At 36.8% G+C, this 25,888-nt stretch overlaps 2 protein-coding genes across 2 annotated transcripts; both read right to left on the bottom strand.

The window, feature by feature from the left end:
* Positions 1-278: 278 nt before the first annotated feature.
* LOC308702398 (uncharacterized protein) lies at positions 279-4,048 on the bottom strand. The gene is made up of 6 exons (XM_081385216.1): positions 3,914-4,048; positions 3,053-3,406; positions 2,621-2,905; positions 2,385-2,519; positions 1,890-1,969; positions 279-752 (listed from the first exon to the last, which is right to left on the bottom strand). The coding sequence occupies exons 1-6, from the start codon at positions 3,960-3,962 to the stop codon at positions 699-701; spliced, it is 957 nt and encodes a 318-aa protein (XP_081241342.1). The 5' UTR covers positions 3,963-4,048; the 3' UTR covers positions 279-698.
* Positions 4,049-15,477: 11,429 nt separating this feature from the next.
* Positions 15,478-25,511, bottom strand: LOC308702399 (uncharacterized protein). The gene is made up of 6 exons (XM_081385217.1): positions 25,384-25,511; positions 19,968-20,306; positions 18,868-19,167; positions 18,619-18,732; positions 16,715-16,788; positions 15,478-16,155 (listed from the first exon to the last, which is right to left on the bottom strand). The coding sequence occupies exons 1-6, from the start codon at positions 25,430-25,432 to the stop codon at positions 16,102-16,104; spliced, it is 930 nt and encodes a 309-aa protein (XP_081241343.1). The 5' UTR covers positions 25,433-25,511; the 3' UTR covers positions 15,478-16,101.
* Between the last annotated feature and the right edge of the window lie 377 nt (positions 25,512-25,888).

Below are 25,888 nucleotides of genomic sequence, written 5' to 3'. Positions count from 1 at the left end.
GGAGGGCCACTGTCCTACAGAGTTTAGCTTCAATCCTAATCAAACACACCTGAACAAGCTTATCAAGGTCCTCAGGATTACTAGAAAATTACAGGCAGGTGATTTTTTCAGGGTTGGAGCTAAACTGTAGGACAGTGGCCCACCAGGACTGAAGTTGCCCATCCCTGATACTACTGTAGTATTATTGTTCCAGATGTGAAGTCTTATTTTGAACTCTAGATGGCGCTCTGTACAGCGGGGAGCGGGCTGCAACATGAAATTTTTTTTTATTTTTTTTTGCTGCTGGCTGGAAGGTTTGAAAGATCATGATCAGTCACGTGACATTTGCATGATACCATTACAACAGTGAATTGTACATTAAATTTGTTTCCTAAAATGACTGAATTTATTCATTGGTTCCATTCTAGAATTGACCAAAACAGGATATGATCTTTATATAGGTTATATATCAAAAAATTATAAAAAAAAAAAAAAAAAAAGGTGTTAAGAAGCTGCATGCTACTCTTGCAGGAAATAAGTAAATAACTACTGAAAGTAATGCTTATCAAAGTACGAGTCGCTATATATAAGATCATGAATATATATGCTTATTCCCTTAAATATCAATCTTAATAATAATACCATAGACTCATCTAATGAGTTTCCTTTAGTGAAATGATCCCACAGCTGGATCTGGTACTTTATAATGAAATATTAAATCATCTTCTCACGCTGACAGACACATACTCCACGTGACTCTCCTCTTCAGCGTTCTGTAAAAAACACATCACACCAAATATAATAATATATTTTAATAAAAACAAAAAACAAATATTAGCATGAACTGCAAAGGCCTAACTATGTTAAATCATAACAACACAAGCTGATGGGAAAACTGACCATTTTGTAAATACCTTAAAAACAATATTGTATTAATATTAATTATTAATTTGAACTGAAGAGTTTCATGCATGAATTTGTGTCTGAATACAGTTTGAGTTTCTTTCTCCCTTTAAAAGTTAATGAGTTTATTTTTTGTCCTTTCTTTTGCATAATTATACGGTTAGTTGTATTTTATTCATTTTTTTCCTGCTGTCTGTGACACTTATAATATTTTATTCATTTATTATATAAAAATATCTTGCAATCATTTTGTGTTAATTAATTGCTTTAAAATGTATTACTTGCTAAGTAATATGTAATGTGATCAATCATAATATGAAAGTAACATAAACAGGAGCTACAATAAACTCCTTTAATTTAACTCTGTGTTTCATCAAAGCCACAAGACAATAAATCAGCTATACGCTGATTTCACGCAGCCGTTATTTTGAAATCGAAAGCGAGGCTCCGGTGGGAAGAAAACCGGAAGTGTCGCCTTTAATCATAGGAGAGTCGTGAATGCGATGGCGTATTGTTGTGTTTAATGATGTTGTGTCAATTCTAAAACTGTGTATACATTTCTTTCATACTTTAGACTATAAACAGTGAAATTTATTTATAAATAAAATAATTTTTTTATATATAATTCAGAGAGTAAAAAATGAAGCAGGAATGAACTATATACATATCCTATATTAGATATTATCTTCCAATAGTGTAAATCGCGGCAGCAGCTTCAGTCCAAGGCATTGTTGTTTATCTGTACTTCCGGGGCTCTTCCCACCGGAGCCTCACTTTCAAGTTCAAAATGGCGGCTGCGTGAAATCAGCGTATAGATGACTTTTACTCAAATGTTTTATATAATAGTGTTAACAGTAAAATAGCTTCTTTTGGAAATACATTAAAGAAAGAAAATATCTGATGCGTGATGATGATTACAGGAACACAATCACACACTGATCTCCATCTGACTCACTGCTGAAATGATACAAACACACAGAACAGAAACTAATGATAAATGATCTTACCGATGTGTGTGTGTTTCTTTCATAGAACGATGGATGAAGTAACATAACAACAGAAGTTTTCTCATCTTCACAAATCTGAACTGTTTGAACAACAGGAAGAGATTAAAAGTATTTTTTTAATTAATAATAATTAAAAAAAATACAATAAATGTGATTATTAGGCTGTCAAAGTTATTGCACATAATTAAATATATTTAATACTGAAATTTAAAAAATGGCAATATGGGATTTGACATTATTACTTTTCACACACAAAACATCACTATTACCAGAGTAAAAGTAAATACAGAATCAGTGTTTGTGTGTGAGACGAGTAAAGAGCTGCTCAGATCAATGCAACAACCAATAACCAACATTATTTAAGAACTAAATTACATTACCTACATACATATGTATTTAAATATTGAATTATAAAATGAAAAAAAAAATGCATTTGGAGTAGATTTTATTATTTATTATTATTTGTTAACACTGGTTAAAAGCAGTTATTCTTGCCTTCTCTATCAGTTTTTCTGTGTTTCCTGCAGATCCAGAAGATCCAAAATCCAGCAACAATCAGAGATCCAGCAGAGATCAACACTATCAGAGACACTGAGACTGGAGGAACTGAAGGAGAGAGTGTGTCTGGTGCTGTAATGATAAAGAAAGAAGTGAACGCTTCAGTCTGATCTACAACAGAAGACAGAGATCAGGTCAGTAAACACACACATATATCATCAGTGCTGTGGTACCTGCACATGTGTGACAGAGTGTGTTGATGTCCAGATGTGTGGTCTGGTTGCTGATGGGATTGTTCAGCACACAGCTGTAGGTGTTTTTATCCTGATATTCCACCTCCAGAGGTAGAGAGAGACTGATGCTGAGATCACACACACTGATGCTGGACAATACACTGATTCCTTTGTACCAGGACAGAGTCGCATCACACACATTCAACACTGATGAACACAGCAGTGAACAATTTGATGAAGAACATTGTGAAGAGTTACTGATGATGACAGGAACAGGCAGACGAGCTGAGAAAGATGAGATAAATAAACAGAAATATGGATGTGTTGATGATCAGTGATTGTGTCTGTCATCTCATATAACATAATTAAACATTTTAATATGTAAAAAGCTAATGAAACAGAAGCTGCAGGAGGAATTACATCTTGACTCACCATAGACAGAAACACTGAATGATTTTGATGTCTGTTTCAGTCCACTTATATCTAGTTGATAAACTCCAGCATGTTCAGTTGTGGTGTTTGTGATGGTCAGAGATCCAGTTTGATCGTCCAGCTTCAGTCTGCCTCTGAATCTCTCATCAGTAACATTATTACTGTCAAGATATGTTGAGATATAATATGTCCCATAATTTCTAGTGGTTTCAACTATATCATACTTTCCAGCTCCATATTTCCACACTATGTCTTCGTCTTCATGTATTTTAGTAACATCAGTGTTTAGCGTGACACAATCTCCCTCCATCACTGACACTGACTGTATTTCATTTGTTTCGGCAGCAAACACTCCTGATGAACATGAACAGGTTTTCAGATTAATGCTCATGTTGGTTTAGAAAGTCTGAGATCAGTTTGTAACTTTTAACATCAGCAGAGACTACAAACTAAATGAAAAGTCACACTACGAACAAACAGACGTGAGTGAATCAATAATTTGATCTTTAATGTGTTTTAAAATGATCTGCTGTAGAACAAAATTATTATTTTTTTATATACATATAAAATTTAAATATATGTGATAAATTTATTACAGCTTGAAAGTACAAGCTTAAATATGCTGGATATATTCAACACATTTTTAATTGTTTGACTTTTGTAGTTGTTTATGATTACAGCAGAAGTATAAAATGTTTTAAATAATTTTTTTTATTATTTCATGGGAGGATTTGCATGTGTAATCATTGAAACTAAAATATCTAAAACATCAAGAGATTTCGATCACAGAAGATGAAAATAATCTAATTTGAACCGTTTATTACTCTGAGATGTGACTAAATGACAGAAATGATAACTTACCGATCAGACGGCAGAAACACAAACAGAACAAAACAAACATGTGAAACATTTTCTGATGTAATAACACTAGCACAACTGATCTAAACAAACACAACAGAAGTAATGTGAGCAAGACCTCACTCGACAGAGTCTGACCCTCCTAATGTACACACACACACACACACACACACACACACACACACACACACACACACACACACACACACACACACACACACACACACACACACACGGTGTTGTCTTTCTCAGACAAACTCTCTTTCTCTCTCTCTCACTCTCTCTCTCTCTCTCACACACACACACACACACACACACACACACACACACACACACACACACACTATGTTCTTATGCCCAATTTACATTTACAGAAGATTAAAACAGATTTTAAAAATCCTTGCTGCTAGTCGAGTTCCCAGCATGCACTGCGGCAGGAATGAATGATATAGTTACTGTGAGTGAATCTCATTAATGTTATTTACTGTTACTCATTATGAGCAGCTCCTCGTCGAGTTATTCCAACTTGAACAGACACTTATCGTTTTTTTTTTTACTGGTCAGCTTAAGAACTGGCTAATTGATAATCAGATATGTGCACATTAGACTACTGACTGTCTACTGAGAATTGTTGCTTGTTAGCAGATTGTCTTGTGTCAGACTTTGAAATTTCTCATGTTTTAGCCTATATTGTGTGCTGACATTGCTTGTTACTTATTGTGGTGTGTTCTATTTGTTTTATTATTACTTTTCTATGTTGTTATTACTTGTAGACTGTAAAAAGTCATTTTATGTTTTTTATATGCTGATTTTAGGTTGCCTTTATAATAACTGGCCAGGGACAACAGATGAAAATTAGCCTGTTGAGCTAACTCTGGCTCATTTACAGTTATTTTACTGTTAATTCATGAGCACTGTCCCTGTAAAATAAACAAATAAATGAAATTAATTTAATAATTATTTTAATAGATTTTAATGATTCATTCAAATTGCGCACAATTACTTGCCTGACTGTGTTAAATATGTAATAATAGAATAATATTGTCTGAATATTGGATTAATTACTTTTCATGGTAAAATAAAGACTAAGTCTAGTGATTTTAAAATTGTTTTTTATTTATTCAGTTCTCAATTTTAGTATATATATGTAGAGTTAAAAGCGTGTCTGATCTCACAGTTTTACTGACGTTCATCTTCTGAGTCAAACTGAAACTGCTGCGGTCGCTTTTCTTCAGAAATGTGCTTTGATCTGTTAGTGGACAAACATCTTAGGTGAGAAAATGGCCGTTTAGAGCTGGTGTGTTTAGTTTGAAGATGAAGAGCTTCTTCCTGTCATGCTTTTAATCACACAAACATGTTGAGCATGTTGAGAAACTGAGCGAGAAAACCAATAAATACACCATGATCATATAACACTGCCATTCAATAGTTTAGCTTGTTAAAGTTAATATTTTTTGTTTTTATAAATTGATACTTTTACATTACGTTAGTAAAAACAATTTTTTTTTTTTACATTCTTGTACTTTATTACAAGTGAAAATATGTCAACAGCTCCACTTATACAGTTATTTTACAATTTTTTTTCAGATTTGATTGTAAAATATTTGAATACTGTATCTGGATAATGAAAGCTAATGGAAAACTCTCAGGTCTAGTAAATAAGTGAACATGTGAAATTTACACTCACTGTTAAAAAAAGGCACTTTTGTTCTATTGACTTAATTGCTGTTGTTTATGTTATAACTAAAGTATGTTTTTTTTATCCAATCATCACGTCATTCCAACCGGCTGTCAACAATCAACAATCAGTAATCAACATGTCTACCCAATCAGCAAAGTGAGTGGAGGCCTATAGGCTATATATACGCAGTCGGCTCACCTATGTTTGTTCCTCAACAGTTTTCAGCATCCCTCCACCACCCTGTCTCCGAGTCCTCACACTGACACTCGCCTTGTTACTTTCCTAACCAGAAATATGGTAGTGGGGTGAGTTCGGGCCAAAATCTCGAGCTCGGAACCCTCTCCTCAGACAGCACCCCAAATATGCTTACTACTTTACTCTATCTGATTATTTGTAGAGGTTTATTTATTAGTGGTGGCGAGATGAAGCCCATGAAGCATTGAAGCTTTTCAGTCAAGTGGTTCACACAAGGGTTCATTTCTCGAGGCTTCATTTGCTCACAATCCCACCTGGTGGTCAAAGAGTGTAAAACAAGCAGATACATTACAGATGAACTGATGATCGGCTTAGAAATAACGGCGAAAATAATAATAATAATCTATTTAAAAATAAATATATTGTGTAGTTTCTGGTGGTATATAATGATTGTATATTATACAATCATTATATACCCCCAGCAACTGCATAACTGTGTAATAAATGCATTGCCTTGAAATAATTGGGGCTATCAAATGTGTGTAAATCAATACTTTGGTCATAATTGGCAGGAGGGGCAATTTTTATTATTTAAAACTGGAAAGTGGTTGGGTTTAAACCATTGGTGTATATATCTGTCAAAATGTCGCGCCAAGATTCGAACCACTTCCTGAACCAGTCATATACAATCATTACTTTCCTCTGTAAGAACCATCCATTAGCCCAACGACGGAATCCAACGGCCTGGCGAAGGTTTAATGCGTGTATGTCTTTTCAGCGCTCCAGTGATGTTCACTTAATTTATTGGAACTTAGTTTTAGTATTAGGGGAGCGCGGGGCACAACCTAACGCGGGGTTAGTTGTAACGCGCTTGTTTTAAATACTTCCGCACATGCTTGGATGACGAAACTTTGTGTATTTACTAGTTGCCATATCAACACTATATAGAAAAAAAAAAATCCGCTAATTTTTTTTTTTTTTTGGAAGATATCCATAGACATTTATTAAACCATAGCAAAAGAAAATTTCTTACTTAAGTTAATTTTTCATCTCTATTTTTTGTTTATTTAAAATAAGACAAATCTGATATTATTTTAATCTCCAAGATGTTATTTAACAGTTGAGATAGTTATTTAATGCTTCGCTAACTAGCAGAAGACACTAGCCGGGTTTAAATCCCAGTTGCACAGGCGGGGCATGTTGTAACACTGCGTTACAATGTGCCCCTATTAGAAATATGCTATTCTATTATATACTTGTATTAATTTTATTGAGAAAACGTGAGAAAAAAGGTGAATAAAGACTGAGAGTCAATGTTCAGAAATGACTAATTATTTATTTGTTTTGAACTATGTTGTATAGCTGTGTTTTCATGTGTTCGTAGTCAAAACTCAAAAATGAGTTTATATTTAATTATTAAAAATTGCCATTATTTTATATGAAAAAGTTTTTTAATTGTATTTTATTTAGAAAATATTTTAGTTTGTTTTGTATATTTTTTTTATTAGATCAGATAACATTTTAAGCTGTCATATGGTCATGTTACAATGTGCCCCTCGACATGTTACAATGTACCCCACCTATGGGGCATGTTGTCACATTTCACTTCCATTCTTTCGGGGTATATCAAGAAAAAAGTATATACTGTATTAATAAAACAAAAACACATAATTGTAGTAGACATGTGGGAAATTAATGTGGGGAAAAAAAAAAATACTCTGAACCATAAGTAGATTTACACAAACTGAGAAAGTCAAAAAGCGTTACTTTGTGCCCCGCTCTCCCCTACTTTAGCTCTATGCGTAATCTGACTCCAATTTCAAATGATAATCAAATTTAGATCGTATTTCTGATTAGAAAATAATCATAAATATTGATTATGAATTAATTTAGATCTTTGATTATTCTGATTATCCCATACTTTCAATTATTCGTTCATTATACGGACCTAGTGTCGCTTTGAGACGTCACGTCGCGACTGCGCGCTCACGATCACAAACTAACCAGTCCTGAAATAGTCAGAGGGTGCAGTGCAAGTATTTTACCCGATGCAGCCACACACTACAGACCCATAGGCGTAATTTTTTATAATATTTGCAGCGTACAACATGCTAAGTCAGGAGAAATCAGAAGGTCTTCCTAAGATGTGCCCCATGGTCCATTCAAAGTGCCTCCAGTTTGATCTATCCTGGACAAAGTTTGCGGAAACACCAGACTACACATTAATCTACTGGAAATAATGATTTCAGAAGAATACAGAATAAATCAAGGTTAACATTTATTTGTCAGGTAAAAATGTTTCATGCCAATTACAGAAGTAAATTATTAAAAGCCAATTCAAAAAATATATGACATCACTTACTCAAAGATGACTCTAAAAGTAAGTAATGTTTTCCTGACAGAGACACGCAGTAATGTGTCAGGGTTTTCCAACAGGAAAATACTGACATGCATTACTGTGTGGGGGTGATCCTGGTAAAAGATTCCCCCAGATTGCTCTGTCCCCTCACCTTAAATACCAGACCAGAACAACAGTCAGTTGAAGTCAGACAAGGGGACAAGGAGATAAGTTTGGGCAGGACAAGGTTCTGTGCTCTGTCTTTGCTATCTGCTGACCAGGGTGCATTTTATGGCTTTATTGCAGGGTGCATTTTGTTTAAGCAGGAAAATCAGTTCTTACACCTCTCTTGAAGTCATTTGACATGACTTCCATATCCCGGGATTTCTCGACACATGCTCTGAAGCCTCGGCACAGAACGTAACATCACTATTATTTAGTAGAATCCCACGGGGGTGAGTGACGGCAGGTTTGATTTGTCCTGCATGCAAACCCCACATTATTTCATTCAACTAATTATTGGATATTCAAACTGTAAATATGAAAATAAATGAAATAATTTTAATTTAAAAATGAAATAAATTTTCCATTCAAGTGGTGATATTCATAAGGAGTGAAAATGTGCAATGATCTCTTGGTTGTATGAATGCACATATGCAGTGTATGAATCAGGATGTGGTTTGTTTCTGTATGATGTTCTTTAAGTTGTTTAAGATCGTCTATGAGACCCATGTATGTTTGTCTGATGAGTGAAAGTGTGAAGTCTCTGCCTCCACCCTGAAAGTGTTGCACATCATGATGCAGTGGATGGTAAGTCTGTGGGAAAGCACGACCTGTCTGCTTCAGTCTGTCTGTGAATCTCTCATCAGGACCATAAAGTGTGAAGAATCCATCATTTGTGGTTTCAGCTATAACATACTTTTCAGTCTTCAAGTATACTCAGTAGCGGAGATAGCGTGAGTGCAGCCGCCCCAGGGCCCTGTGCCAATTAGGGGCCCCTCAAACACCGCCGATCTTGCGTCACTGGACAGGCACGGGGTAAGTAAGGCCCTGGTAAAGTAATATATTGCAGATTAGCTGAAAAAAGCTAATTACTGCATTAGCTAACGTTGAGATAATCCAGCTCTTGTTATGAAACGTAACAGTCACTTAGGATGGATCGTTAAGATCGTTAAGCAGACAACAAAATGGTAAGAAAAAAATAGTCTTTAAAAATGTATATTTTAGTTCACTCAGTCAGAATGTTATAAATCAGTTGTTTTTCTCAAAGTTTTCATCCCAGTTAAGTTTTCATGTAGCACCTGTAGCTCACCTATGGAGTTGTAAACAAACTTTGTGTTCAGTATATAATAGTGCCATGTCAGTTATGTAATGTGGCACTGATTGAGCGCACTTTGCCTGTTCAGCACCATCGCTGTCAAGCATATGTCGCTGTCCGTGGTGCTGAAACATTTTTACTGGCAAACTGTTTTCTTTGTTCCTCAATACAAATGTGACCACTACGGGTTTTCTTTATATATTCTCAATACTACTTAAATCAAAAACCCATAATTATAAAATAGTCAGTTCAAAGAACTACCCGGTGGCACGCAAGCCACCCTAATTAAAGGACGTAGATGGAAGCTGGTGTGTCAAAAAATATACATTTATTTATTTCACAATAGTTCAATTATATAAACAATTCTAAAAGACAACAGTAATACTTTATGAAACTTCTCTCAATCAAAACACCAAATGGTTAAGGGTGTGTACAGAGTTTCCCTCCTGAGACGTGTCTGAATATAAAGCACACCACACGTCACTCTTAATAAATAATTTAAGAAGAATACATAGGTGAAACAACCCAGTTACATATTTCACGTGATTCACAGCAATTTCCCCCCTTCACTTCACACACACACCACTGCAGGCGTTTGTCCCTTTAGGAAACTACACATTACCCAAGTATTTCAATTAAAAGAACCTCACCATGTATACATGAGTTATCAGAGAGAGTCAAGACAAAACAAAACAAACAAACATACAATGTAAAAGCTCAAACCCCCGCTCTCTCTCTCCCTCCTCACATGCCCCAAGGGCAGTCAACAAACAGTCGTATAAATTATGGTAGGCAGTTGGTATAACTAAAACTAAAACAGGAAAAACAGTGACTGGACACACGTCCTATAACAATAATAAAATGTCATGAAATAGGTTTCTTTTGTAACAACATACAATCCATAGTTATAGGCATGTTCATACCTGAATAGCAAACAAATGTTTGCACAATGCCTCTTCACCACAATCGCACTGCGTTACCGTGACAGAATAGGATGCATCCTCACCACAATCTCAAACTGTGTTACTATGACAGAAGATACAAAATCAATATACCAAGCTTTTACGATCATTCACAACATTTCATAATCTAACTTGGTACCTGCAACAGTTTTTCCCAGAACAACCGTTTTGTCCACTGGCCAATCTCCAGCCTCAAGCAATGACAACAGCACTGGTTTGAACCATCGATTTTGGTGCTTTCATTCCCCACGCTGTACCGACACACTATGCTGGAATGCTAGCTTGGCTTGTCGCTCTGTGACTACGTCACACTAAATAGCCGGCTGAGCAATGACGCGCTCTGAGGTGGTGTCTACTGGGTCCTAATGTCCTACCCCTTACACAAACTTGTCAAAAAATTTGGCTTTTTTGTGTTTTATTTAACATATACCGGCAAACTTACTTGGCTCAACAAGTGACACATTATTACATATGCATTCATCAGATATTTTACGGTTTTGTTTTACGGTTTTAATTTAAATTTTAAATTTTAAAACACAGACTCTGGACTCTATAAACTACAGATGAACAGCAGAATTATAAAGAGCTTCAGTATTTCTGTCATTAGTAGTAATTTAGTCATTCACTGCATTCTATAAAAAGGAACACGCTGACTTTTTGGGACTTTAGCTTATTCACCGTATCCCCCAGAGTTAAGTGACAAAATAACGTCAACACTTTCCTATTTACATGTTGTGATGTGTATAGTCACAGCGTGTGCAAATAACATGGTCACATGAGTCACAGCCATCTTCTAACCGTATACATACTGATTAAAATGTGGTTAATTTGTACAAATTAGTATGACCTCAGTCATACGAATTCGTCCAATTTGTCTAAACCCACATGATGGTTAGGTTTAGGGGCGGGGTCAGGGGTAGGTCATTCGTACGAATTCATACGAATTGGGCAACTCGTAAAATATGCACGATTTAGCAAAAATCGTTCTAATTTCTTATGCGTGAGGTCTTGTACAAATTAGCCACCAGGTAAAACTCGTATGAATTGCCATGAGATCGGGTTGGCTCATCCTATGAATGTTCTTTTACGAGTTCACCCTTACATCAATTAAACAGTGTAAAGATTATGCGTATTTGGCGTGCTGTCCGGGGGAGGGCTTCGAGCTCGGAAATTTTGCCCGAACCCAGAGTACTCCCCCGTTGTTGTAAGATTTAGGACTAGAAGTGAGGAGATGGGGTGGTGGAGGGATGCTGTTAAACTGTCAACGAACGGAAGTAAGTTTGCAGTATATATACACCTCTTACCTCATTGATTGGGTAGATTAACAGAGTGTGGTCCACTCGTGTTTAATTAGGTTTGATTGTCTGAATGTGCGCTCTACCCAAACTTTGTTAATAAAACATAATTTAAAGGCACGCACAGCTTACCATTTCACCATATATCCAATGGGCAGAGCGATTAATAAAAATCTTCCACAAATACCCCACACCTGTTCTGACCTTCTCTCCATACACCCATCAACACCTCCAGCACCCCAAACAAGATCTTCAGCAGAACACTGGAGCTGTGCAAAATCCCTTCCTGCTTCAAATGCTCCATCACCAACCCCATCCCAAAGAAACCCAAAATCACAGGACTGAATGACCTTTGCCTAAACATCGGTGTTCATGAAGTCATTTGAAAGACTGGTGCTGGCCCACCTGAAGGACAGCCAGCTCTGGCGCCCCCCAGGGGTACGTTCTCTCTCCACTGCTGTTCTCCTTGTGCACGAACGACTGAACTGCCAAAGACCCCTCTGTCAAGCTCCTGAAGTTTGCAGACGACACCACTTATCGGCCTCATGTTTCTGCTTACAGACTGGAGGTTAAAGAGCTGGCTGTCTGGCGCAGTCACAACAACCTGGAGCTGAACACACTCAAAACAGTGGAGATGATTGTGGACTTCAGGAGAAATATCCCAGCACTCTCCCACTCACCATTATGAACAGCACAGTGGCAGCAGTGGAGTCATTCAGGTTCCTGGTCACATTGACTCCATTGTGAAAAAGGCCCAGCAGAGGTTGCCCTGCCTTCTCCAGCTGAGGAAGTTCAACTCTTACAGGAGCTGCTGATACAGTTCTCTAACGCCATTGAGTCTGTCCTCTGCACTTCTGTCACTGTCTGGTTCTGCTCAGCTTCCAGTCAGACCTCTGAAGACTACAGCGGATAGTCCGGACTGCTGAGAGAATCACTGGTACACCTCTCCACACTCTCCAAGAACTGAACTCATCCAGAGTGAGTAAAAGGGCTGGCAAAATCACTCTGGACCGCTCATTTAGAAGTGTATTGTGATGCCTGTTTCTGTCATGTAAATGTTTTGTCATGTTAGAGCCAAAATACTGTCATTTGTCAAACCCCTCCACGGTGTGTGTGTGTATGTGTGTGTGTGTGTATGTGTGTATGTGTGTATGTGTGTATGTGTGTGTGTGTGTGTGTGTGTGTGTGTGTGTGTGTGTGTGTGTGTGTGTGTGTGTGTGTGTGTGTGTGTGTGTGATAAATTAAAAACATCACATGAACATTCTCTGAATGGTGAATTCCTAGTTTTGACACTAGATGGTGGTCTAACACAGTCTATATACTGCTTGTAGTGCACACTTTATGTATTAATGAAATATCAGGTAATTTATCCTCCTGATGTTTCAACGCAGAAGTAAGCTGAGCGCAGAATGTGCGAGACGTCCTATTTATTAGCAGCTGTAGAGAAATAACGAGAATACTATATCAAAGTTCAGTGAACTTTAAAATGTTTGCTACAAACCAGCATGTTTATAATTACTAAGACAAACCATTGAAACAATATGGTAGGATATGTAATATGGTAATATGGTAAGGAGGCATATGACACTGGAAGCCAGACGTCTGAAGCTATATATCTGAAATATAAGGTGATAATAAGGGCACATTGTGTGGGATGTTGTTCTTACAAATAATAACAATAATAATAAAGATCATGGGAAACAGCAACAGTTATTATAGTGAAATTTAATGAGTGACTTAAAAAACATAAATTACCATTTTTTTTAAATAATTTATTTTACACTCTTTGAAGATCTTAAATTATTATTTTATAATATGAACAATAACTGCACTATTTTGTGGAGAAATATAATTACCATGTTCAATCTCTCTATGCTATGGCAATGAACATTATTAATATCCTTTATAAAAACAGTATAGGCTTTGATGCTTGAGAAAGCAAATATAGCTACCACATTTATTCTGGGTGGGAATGTGATTAATCCCTCTAGTGGTCAAGTGTTGCTATAGTTATTACTAAATGTGTTTAAATATCTAATTTCTTTGAGTATTGGCGCATGTTGAATTAAAAAGAAACGGAAACTATATCTCAGCGTTGAACTGGCAGCAGTGCCGTCGCAGTTGGGGTGTGACTCGAGGCCCTGTGCGAACTTGAAATGCGAGGCCATGCTCTTTGATGTGGATGCTCAATTGCGCATGAATAACAGTCACGCGGACGGACGTAGGCTATACTGTTCTAGTTCTATTGCACGCATTAATCTCGCTGCAATACGTTTTTATCAAGTAGAATAATACAGCATAATCATGCACATCTCAGAGTCAGCTATGACTTTTTGCTATTTATTTCAGAGGGGAAAAAAATCAAATGTGCAACGAGGGGCTTTACATCAAGTCAGCTCGAGAATTTTCACGTGAATACATACATAGATCCGTTAGCCTATGTTAACAAGCCTATGTTAGTAACGTGTATCTTAATGGTCCAGTGGTATAACTTTCGCCTATTTCACAATACAGATTGTATCAAAGCAGCTTCACAATAAAATTAATACATCAATGTTTGTTATAGTGCGTGCAACGTCCAGTTAGGGGGTTGTTTACAATACAGAAGCAGATTGGAACATAGGTTTGATGAAGGATATTATTTACGATTAGGAACATGGCAGCTATGAAATTATTCATTGTCAACACAAAGAACTTCGAATCATTTGGGTTTTTTATTAAAAATTGTGTACATCTCCCTGGATGAAGCCGTGTTCACGTGACGTCATCTTGGCGGCATCAAAGTTAATATTGTCTTCCGCATGAGCTGTAAATCTGACTTCATGTCACTTTTCTTAGAAGTTGAAAAACAAAACAAAAGAAAATATGTGACTAAACAGTTTCAGTCCTGTGCTCCGTTCAAGAATGATTCCTAAAATAATGTGTGTTGTTGAGGAGACGTGCTGTTATTTTAAGTGAGCAGATTTTCACCTGAATGAAGATGATGAAGAATCAGGCGAAAAGGCCCTTCAGACACACATTGAAGGAGGAAACCGAGACATCAAACCAGAAGATCACAGAGAGTGAGAAAAGCACAGAGATGTGGGCACTTTGACTAGTAAATAGAAAAGATTGAAATGTCCGCAACACTGCTTACTCCCATATTTTAATAAAAAAAACCAACGTTTCGACCCTACTGGGTCTTCTTCAGGCAAAAAGGTCTTTTTGCCTGAAGAAGACCCAGTAGGGTCGAAACGTTGCTTTTTTTTATTAAAATATGGGAGTAAGCAGTGTTGCGGACATTTCAATCTTTTCTATTTAGTAGTCCTTTTTGTCCAGCACCTGCCAGATGTTGGGATGTGCACACAATAATCTCAACACACTTTGACTAGTAAACAACCCTATGTAGCCTAAACAGGTAGCCTACTCGAATCCACCAGAACACTGTACTAAGTACTAAGCTTATTTGCTAAGTGGTTTGTATTATTTGTAGGATCAACACTTCTTCACCCACACCTGTGTTTTGTTCCCTGATTCGTCATCATCCTACAGAACTGGAGCAGGAGTGGATATCTTGAGCTGTCCTCATCACTGCATCTGGACTTTACCACTATCAAGGAAACTTAAGGTGAGATTTTCTATTTGATTATGATCTTGATCTCATTCTATGAATTTCTACCTTTATGTTTTATGGACAGGACCACTGTTATGCTACTGAAAAAAAAATTATTAGCAGTGTTTAGTTTCTCGTACATACTGATAAAAAAAAAAAAAAAAGAACAACCATCAAACATAAAATGTAAGTCATACATTGCATTTATTGTTAAAATTACCCAGACACTGGCAGAAAAGTGAGTATGAGTATAGACTATAACAAAGTATATGATATTTTTGTTAAACACCAGTGCTGAGTTCAGTATTTTGTAAAGCAGGTTTTCTGTAGAACGGTTGACGGTTTCATGTGAGCAGGAATGGAAAAAGCCCTTCAACCACAGGCTATTCACAGACTATTCACACCTCAGACAGAGACGATCACAAACTGACATCAAACACACACGTCCATCAGCAGAAACACTCATGCACAAGCTGTCCATCCACCCAGCAGATCAAACCACATTTCTGTTCAGATGTGAATACATGAGACCACAGTGTTCATGAGTGTTCTGCATCTGTGTTTTTCATGAGATTACACGCATGGTCCCTTTAAGACTTGAAAAGTCAAACAATGCTCCAATAACCCATATGATTTAATTGGTTAAAAAGGCAAGTTTGTTTTAAGTTTTTAGGAGACCACTTAATTTAATAGTTTAAACCTTGATCCTGCTCTAAGTCTGCTGGGACGTCCTGATACAAAATGTTGATTCTCACCTAAAACTCAACTGATTTGTCACAGTTTGGTCTTGAACTAAGAAAAAGAGTTTGTTCATCTTCTCATTGTGATTGGTGCATAATCCACATGATCCTCCTCTTTTACTTTCTGTAAAAAAACACAACACAAGATATAGTTACTATATATAGTTTTTCTAATAAAATTCTCAGCACTTATCAGTATAAAGCATCTTGAGGAAATGACATCAAAATGATCACATAGCATCTTCTATATCAATGGTTCTGATACAACCATTTAAAATGATTAAGTTTAAAAAAACTGCATTTGTTTAAATTAGCTCTTTCTAGTCTCGTCGTACAAACCATTAATTGTTTTCTTCAATGTAATTACATTCATTGAACATATCAGATATTCTTTGTAAAGTTTAGAGATCCTGCAGTCTTTCAGTGTTTCCCAGTTTCTTTAGAAATGTATTTCATTTCAAATGACTAATTGCTTGCTAAAAATGTAATCTGTGATGTGATCCAAACAACACAATAGGAAAAACATAGTATTTATTGCATTGATTATATTATGGCTTTTATTAAACATCTTATTTGGTGCTGCCGTATGTGTGATGGATCATTATACAGTAAAAAACATAATTTGCACAAACTGATAAATAACACAGAGAAACACAACATAACTTAATAATAAATTATCTTACCGTTTTCTGTGCGTTTCTTTTGTAGAACGCTGGATCAGCGTAAGTGATCTCGTCTTCACGAGTCTCGACTGTTTCTACAATAAAATGCATTAAAACAACAAAAATCAATCCTAATTAGATCTGATTCTTTACAACATACGTGTTATTATTAATATTATGCCTGTCAAAGTTAAGCACACATTTCATTAAATTAATTTTTAAAAATGACATTAACAAATTTAATTTGTCAACTATCGCTTCAAATTTGGATACTTTTTTTTTTTTACACATAATTTATAACTCAAACCCAGGCAAATGCATTCTTTGTATGGTGAAAATTGATGCTCAACAAGTTCATCAAAAATAATCAATAACATATTTTAACTTGAGTACCAGCTGCATCTTTACACATGTAAAATTATGGTCATAAAGTGGAGAAAGCTTTTGTATTTTTAATGTTTTGGTGCAATTTGAGAAATTAAGAATCTGTTTTTTTTTTTTTTTTTTTTTTAACAATAACCACACATATTATTTTGCTTTCTTTTCATATAAATCATCTAAAGGGTGTTAACTACAAAATATTTACAACAATTATTTTTTTAATTCCATTTAGGGCTATCAGTTAAAGGTGCATTGCGCAACTTTTCATGTTAAAAATACCCGTTTTCTAACCCATACATGCTTAAACAATTGCCTGATGGGCTGAATGAGCCCTTCTATGATCACTGCGATTGCCTCTATAATCCTGTACAGTAAAATAAATAAGAGGGATTCGGGTCGGAATCTGAGACTGGGCGTGACGTCATGCGCGTTCACGGCACGCTCATATGTCTGGCAGGTTTGTGTATGCGCCGACGCCGCCATTCTCCGTAGAAAATGGATTCTAAGAGACCGGCTTGTAGTTCATTTCAAACACCAACGCAAACTCCACGTAAGATAAAAAAAAAAGAGAACTTTTGTCTAGTGCAAACAAAAGGTCCAAATTGGAGTCAGACAGGCGTCGGGGTAAGACGAGAGTAAACATAGGGAAGGCTTTCAACAAATGGAGAGATCTCCGGTCTGCTCTAGGGCTCAAACGGGATCCTCAGTTGGCTTTTTTCTTGATAAAAAGGTAAGATATATCCCATTCTCTAATGTCTGATCCGGCCAATAATGACAATAAATGACGATCCATAAAATGTGTAATGCTTTAGCGTAAGCTAGATAAATGTACAATCGGAATAGGTTTTACTAACTTACCATTGTCAGTGATCAGGTTCAGAATGATTGTGATATAAAATGCTGATATATAAGTTAATAAAACAGGCTAAACCCCCGCAAATCTTCGGCGGATTAGCCTGTTTGGCTTTTATGGTAACGTCATAGTGCCACTTGATTGTTTATTACCTTGAGACATTTGGGTGTACTTTGTTGACCGACTGTGTATGGTATGGTGTCATTACTATTTTGAGCTTTTACAAAGTAATAACTTATATTGTTCATGAACGTGTTTCCATAATAATAGTCATAAGTGGATACAGTAAACACATAACACAGTTCAACATGGAGATAGATGGGAATAAAAAACGAAGTTTTCTACTACCCCCATTTTTTCCCTCACACATAAGTGTGTTATTTACTCGATTGCCTTTCCTTTCATATATTTTAAATTACTTGCAGATTTAAAACTTTATTACCTCTGAAGACATTATGATTGTAAACAAAAGATTTGTGCGGCTGATGCTCCTTGGGTTATGACCAGCTCGTGCTCGTGCAAGCGTGCGTGTGCGTGTGGTCCGTGAGCGTGCACACCTCTGGATGCAGTTTCGCTTGCCGCCAGAGGGGGCGTAGTTCTGCGAAAACTCAGACTCTTGCGCAATGCACCTTTAATATTTTAGAGTATAAAGTTTTGTTTATTATAATGTTTAAAAGCAGTAAACACTTGCCTTCCCTGGCTATTTTTCTACATTTCTTGCAGATCCAGAAGATCCCGAATCCAGCAACAATCATCAGAGATCCAGCAGAGATCAACACTATATAAAACAAAGGTAGGCCTTGATCTGTAATGGACAAAATAAGCCGTTAGTGTGAGTGAATCTGTCCATCTGATCTACAGCTAACACTATCAAACATCAACACTGTATATGAAAGATCAGGTCAGTAAACACACACATATATCATCAGTGCTGTGGTACCTGCACATGTGTGACAGAGTGTGTTGATGTCCAGATGTGTGGTCTGGTTGCTGATGGGATTGTTCAGCACACAGCTGTAGGTGTTTTTATCCTGATATTCCACCTCCAGTGGTAGAGAGAGACTGATGCTGAGATCACACACACTGATGCTGGACAATACACTGATTCCTGCGTACCAGGAGAGAGTCGCATCACTCACAATCAACACTGATGAACACACCAATGAACAATTTGATGATGATGATGAAGATGATGAACAGTGTGACGAGTTACTGATGATGACAGGAACAGGCAGACGAGCTGGAAAACATGAGAGAATAAACAGAAATAAATCTAAACATCAATGTTATGTTAGGTGAAGTGTGTTCACTGTCAGTATGTGTATCTCAAACTATACATGATTCAATATATCAGTGTATAAATATTTAAAAGAATATTCTGGGTTGATTTTAAGTTAAGGTTGCCACAAAAATGATTGCCATATGTTGCCATGTTGATTGCCACAAAAATGATTTTCTATTTGTCCACCAGAAAAGCAATAAATTAATTATTAATATAATAGCAAATTATTATTTATTATTTCTGCTACAGAATAAAAAAAACTTTAAAATATATTTTTTCTCTCGCAACTCTGACTTTTTTCTTGCAATTGGGAGTTTATATCTCGCAATTCGGAGAAAAAAAATCTGAATTGTGCAATTAAACGGGGCAATTACCTTTAAGATTTGTATTATGTGCCGGAAACAAATTTTCATAGAATGGGGGCGATCTGTAAACGTTAAAATACTCACTGTTTTAAAAGTACAGCCACAGGATGTGAACAATTTGTGTGTTAATTAGTGTGAAAAATCACTTGCTAACCTTTTGCTACGACAATACGCCATAAACCTTAAACTGCCTTTAAAAATGCTGAAGTGTTTCTGAAGTTTCCTTTCAATCATCCAAATTTCGGCCTCGTTCACATTCCTTTATAAGTGCCTCGCCGTATCCTCCAAATGAGGGATGAGTCTAAATTAATTTTTGTGGTAATCAACACAAATGATGTGGATTGAGCTTAACTTGTAAATATGTAAAAGACGAGACAAATAATCTCTACTCACCATAGACAGAAACACTGAAAGTTTTTTTTGTCAGTTTTACTCTACTCATATCTAGTCTATAAACTCCAGCATGTTCAGTTGTGGTGTTTGTGATGGTCAGAGATCCAGTTTGATCGTCCAGCTTCAGTCTGTCTCTGAATCTCCCATCAGGAACATCATCATATGTGGAGGAGATTCGGTTCTCTTTGCTGATTTTAGCTATCAGAGACTTTTCAGCTCCAAATCTCCACAGTATGTCCGCGTCTTCATGTATTTTAGTATCATCAGTGTTTAGCGTGACAGAATCTCCCTCCATCACTGACACTGACTGTATTTCATTTGTTTCGGCAGCAAACACTCCTGATGAACATGAACAGGTTTTCAGATTAATGCTCGTGTTGGTTTAGAAAGTCTGAGATCAGTTTGTAACTTTTAACATCAGCAGAGACTACAAACTAAATGAAATATCACATAAATGAACAGACAGACTCGAGAGAATCAATCATTTGATCTGTAATTTAAAATTATTTGCTGTAGAGCAAAATAAAAATTAAATTAAAGCTGCAAGCAGCGATGAAAGGGCCCTCGCACCCGTGCCATCAACACTCGGTGGCTTTAGGAAGGCAGAGCATGGTTGGGAAATGTACATTTAAGGAGGTATATATAGTAAGAGTATGTCAAAGTCAGTTACAAAATGTTTTGTATAATGGTGATAATAGCATGCTTCATGACTCAGCTAAGTGTTGCTAGCATGTTCAGTCTGTTTCTAGCATGCTTAGTACACAATAATTATGTGGTTAGTACTGCACGGTGTTAACCATGTCAGTTTCTGTTGCCAGTAGGTGGCGTTATGACTATAACTGAATATGAGCATGGATGTGTGTTCAGGACAGAACTCTTATCAAACATGTGAAGTTTGGTGCAAATTGGACATTGCCTTCTTGAGTAACAACAAAGTCATGTTTCATTGAATTAGCATTCTTTAGAACTTAGCTAAGCATTGTTAGCATGTTTTAACATGTTGCTAGAACGGCATCAACGTGTTAAACATGTCACTTCCTGTTGCCAGTTGGTGGCGCTATTACTATAACTGAACATTCTCATGTAGATGTGTTCAGGCCATGACTCTTATCAAAAGTGTGAAATTTGGGGCAGATTGGACATTCCATGCCTGAGTTACAGCAAATTCCTATTTAATTGCAATAATAGCATGCTTTAGCACTTGGCTAAGAGTTTGCTAGCATGTTTTAGCATGTTTCTAGTATGTTGTTAGCATGTTTAACACTTGCTGGCACTTTTTTATATGTTATTAGGAGTCCACAACAGTGTTAAACATGTCACTTCCTGTTGCCAGCAGGTGGCGCTATGACTATAACTGAATATAAGCATGGTCATGTGTTCAGGACAGAACGCTTATCAAAAGTGTGAAGTTTGGGGCAGATTGGACATTCCATGCCTGAGTTACAGCAAATTCATATTTAATTGCAGTAATATCATTCTTTAGCACTTAGCTAAGTGTTTGCTATTATGTTTTAGCATGTCTCTAGTATGTTGGTAGGATGTTTAGCACCTACTGGCATTTTTTTATATGTTATTAGGAGTCAAGAACAGTGTTAAACGTCACTTCCTGTTGCCAGCAGGTGGCGCTATGACTATAACTAAATATGAGCATGGACATGTGTTCAAGAGATAACTCTTATCAAACGTGTGACGTTTGGGGTAGATTGTACATTGCCTTCTTGAGTAACAACAAAGTCCTGTTTCATTGAATTAGCATGCTTTAGCACTTAGCTAAGTATTGCTAGCATGTTTTAATATGTTTCTAGCATGTTTAGAACTCAATGGCATTTTTAACATGTTGCTAGAACGGCATCAACGTGTTAAACATGTCACTTCCTGTTGCCAGTAGGTGGCGCTATTACTATAACTGAATTTGAGCATAGGCATGCGTTCAGGCCATGATTCTTATCAAACATGTGAAGTTTGGGGCAGATTGGACGTTCCATGCCTGAGTTACAGCAAATTCCTATTTAATTGCAGTAATAGCATGCTTTATCACTTAGCTAAGTGTTTGCTAGCATGTTTCTAGTATGTTGCTAACCTGTTTAGCACTTGCTGGCTCTTTTATATATGTTATTAGGAGACCACAACAGTGTTAAACATGTCACTTCCTGTTGACAGCAGGTGGCGCTATTACTATAACTGAATATTCTCATGTAGATGTGTTCAGGCCATGACTCTTATCAAACGTGTGAAGTTTGGGGCAGATTGGACATTCCATGCCTGTGTTACAGCAAATTCCTATTTAATTGCAGCAATAGCATGCTTTAGCACTTAGCTAAGTGTTTGCTAGCATGTTTTAGCATGTTTCTACTATGTTGTTAGCATGTTTAGCACTTGCTGGCACTTTTTTATATGTTTTTATATGTCCACAACAGTGTTTAACATGTCACTTCCTGTTGCCAGCAGGTGGCACTATGACTGTAACTGAATATGAGCATGGTCATGTGTTCAGGACAGAACGTTTATTAAAAGTGTGAAGTTTGGCGCATATTGGACATTGCCTTCTTGCGTAACAACAACATCCTGTTTCATTGAATTAGCATGCTTTACCACTTAGCTAAGTATTGCTAGCATGTTTTAACATTAGCTAGCATGTTTTAACATGTTTCTAGCATGTTTAGACCTCAATGGCATTTTTAACATGTTGCTAGAATGGCATCAACGTGTTAAACATGACACTTCCTGTTGCCAGTAGGTGGCGCTATTACTATAACTGAATATTCTCATGTAGATGTGTTCAGGACAGAACGCTTATCAAAAGTGTGAAGTTTGGGGCAGATTGGACATTCCATGCCTGAGTTACAGCAAATTCCTATTTAATTGCAATAATAGCATGCTTTAGCACTTGGCTAAGAGTTTGCTAGCATGTTTTAGCATGTTTCTAGTATGTTGTTAGCATGTTTAACACTTGCTGGCACTTTTTTATATGTTATTAGGAGTCCATAACAGTGTTAAACATGTCACTTCCTGTTGCCAGCAGGTGGCGCTATGACTGTAACTGAATATAAGCATGGTCATGTGTTCAGGACAGAACGCTTATCAAAAGTGTGAAGTTTGGGGCAGATTGGACATTCCATGCCTGAGTTACAGCAAATTCATATTTAATTGCAGTAATATCATTCTTTAGCACTTAGCTAAGTGTTTGCTAGTATGTTTTAGCATGTCTATAGTATGTTGGTAGGATGTTTAGCACCTACTGGCATTTTTTTTATATGTTATTAGGAGTCAAGAACAGTGTTAAACGTCACTTCCTGTTGCCAGCAGGTGGCGCTATGACTATAACTAAATATGAGCATGGACATGTGTTCAAGAGATAACTCTTATCAAACGTGTGACGTTTGGGGTAGATTGTACATTGCCTTCTTGAGTAACAACAAAGTCCTGTTTCATTGAATTAGCATGCTTTAGCACTTAGCTAAGTATTGCTAGTATGTTTTAACATGTTTCTAGCATGTTTAGAAGTCAATGGCATTTTTAACATGTTGCTAGAATGGCATCAACGTGTTAAACATGACACTTCCTGTTACCAGTAGGTGGCGCTATTACTATAACTGAATATTCTCATGTAGATATGTTCAGGACAGAACGCTTATCAAAAGTGTGAAGTTTGGGGCAGATTGGACATTCCATGCCTGAGTTACAGCAAATTCCTATTTAATTGCAATAATAGCATGCTTTAGCACTTAGCTAAGAGTTTGCTAGCATGTTTTAGCATGCTTCTAGTATGTTGTTAGCATGTTTAGCACTTGCTGGCACTTTTTTATATGTTATTAGGAGTCCATAACAGTGTTAAACATGTCACTTCCTGTTGCCAGCAGGTGGCGCTATGACTATAACTGAATATGAGCATGGTCATGTGTTCAGGACAGAACGTTTATTAAAAGTGTGAAGTTTGGCGCAGATTGGACATTGCCTTCTTGAGTAACAACAACATCCTGTTTCATTGAATTAGCATGCTTTAGCACTTAGCTAAGTATTGCTAGTATGTTTTAACATGTTTCTAGCATGTTTAGAAGTCAATGGCATTTTTAACATGTTGCTAGAATGGCATCAACGTGTTAAACATGACACTTCCTGTTACCAGTAGGTGGCGCTATTACTATAACTGAATATTCTCATGTAGATATGTTCAGGACAGAACGCTTATCAAAAGTGTGAAGTTTGGGGCAGATTGGACATTCCATGCCTGAGTTACAGCAAATTCCTATTTAATTGCAATAATAGCATGCTTTAGCACTTAGCTAAGAGTTTGCTAGCATGTTTTAGCATGCTTCTAGTATGTTGTTAGCATGTTTAGCACTTGCTGGCACTTTTTTATATGTTATTAGGAGTCCATAACAGTGTTAAACATGTCACTTCCTGTTGCCAGCAGGTGGCGCTATGACTATAACTGAATATGAGCATGGTCATGTGTTCAGGACAGAACTCTTATCAAACGTATGAAGTTTGGGGCAGATTGGACATTCCATGCCTGAGTTACAGCAACTTCCTGTTTCATGGCGAAACATCAAAATTTGTCAGGCCGCCGAGGACCCGCCCTTCGACGAAAACTCAAGATCTTCGCAATTTAACGTCGCAAAGGCCTTAAGATTACACTCACCAAATTTGAAGATGATCAGATTAAAACTGTAGGAGGAGTTCGTTAAAGTATGAGGCCTGAAAATGTCAAAAACTGCACAAAAATCTGGGAGGAAGTTCAAAATGGCTGACTTCCTGTTGGGTTTAGGGCTATGCTCCAAGAGACTTTTTTGTAGGTATTAGGTCATTACATGTATGTACCGAATTTCGTGCACGTACGTGGAACGTTGCGGGAGGCGCACTCCGTTGAACTTTTATAGGTGGCGCTATCGAGCCGTTTTGCCCCGTCCAATTCTGAAACCTATATCAGATGTAAATTTTCGCCAGTTCTGACGCGTGTGCAAAGTTTCGTGAGTTTTCGCGCATGTTTAGGCCCTCAAAAATGCAATTCAATGCGGAGAAGAAGAAGAATAATAATAATAATAATAATAATAAACAGAGCAATTCCAAGAGGGTCCTCACACCATCGGTGCTCGGGCCCTAATGATGAATTAATCACAACTCAAAAATTGTATTTCAATACATTCAATATCAAATATATTATTATTGAATTCCCATTATGTTTGTATTTGTTCATGATTACTGCAGAATAATTAAAAATAATTTAAATGATTTTTTTAGAAATTGCTGGGGAGGATTTGCATTTGTAATCATTGAAATCAAGATTTCTAAACTAACAAGAGAGATTTGATCAAAGCAGGTGAAAATAATCGAATTTGAGCTGCCACAGGAATTTATTACTCTGAGACGTCATAACATCATAACAATAAACGTCATAAATATGTTCATAACTTACCGATCAGACGGCAGAAACACAAACAGAACAAAACAAACATGTGAAACATTTGCAGCTGTTCAGTGAAACGCCTGATCTAATAAGACTATCAATGAACGCACAACAGATCTTAACAAACACAAGCTTGTGAATCCTCCCCCGACAGAGTCTGACCCTCCTAATGCACACACACACACACACACACACACACACACACACACACACACACACACACACACACACACACACACACACACACACACACACACACACACACACACACACACACACACACACTTGTATGCACATGTTACATACAGTATGTCATATAAAATCTACATTTCATGGTAAAATAGAGAGTAACTCGTGATTTAAAATTGTTGTATATATTTATTCAGTTCTCAGTTATAGTGTATGGGGAAAAGTACAACTTTAAAACCGTGTATGAGTTTACTGAAGTTCAGCTTCTGAGTCAAACTGAAACCTGCTGTGGGTTATTTCGTTCTTTCTTCTTTTTTTTTTGTGG

Source organism: Scardinius erythrophthalmus, assembly GCF_964197995.2.
Source record: "Scardinius erythrophthalmus genome assembly, chromosome: 14".
In the NCBI taxonomy this organism is placed as follows: Eukaryota; Metazoa; Chordata; class Actinopteri; order Cypriniformes; family Leuciscidae; genus Scardinius; species Scardinius erythrophthalmus.
Note: the sequence above shows the minus strand (reverse complement) of the source record. Positions and strands in the feature narration are given on the sequence as shown.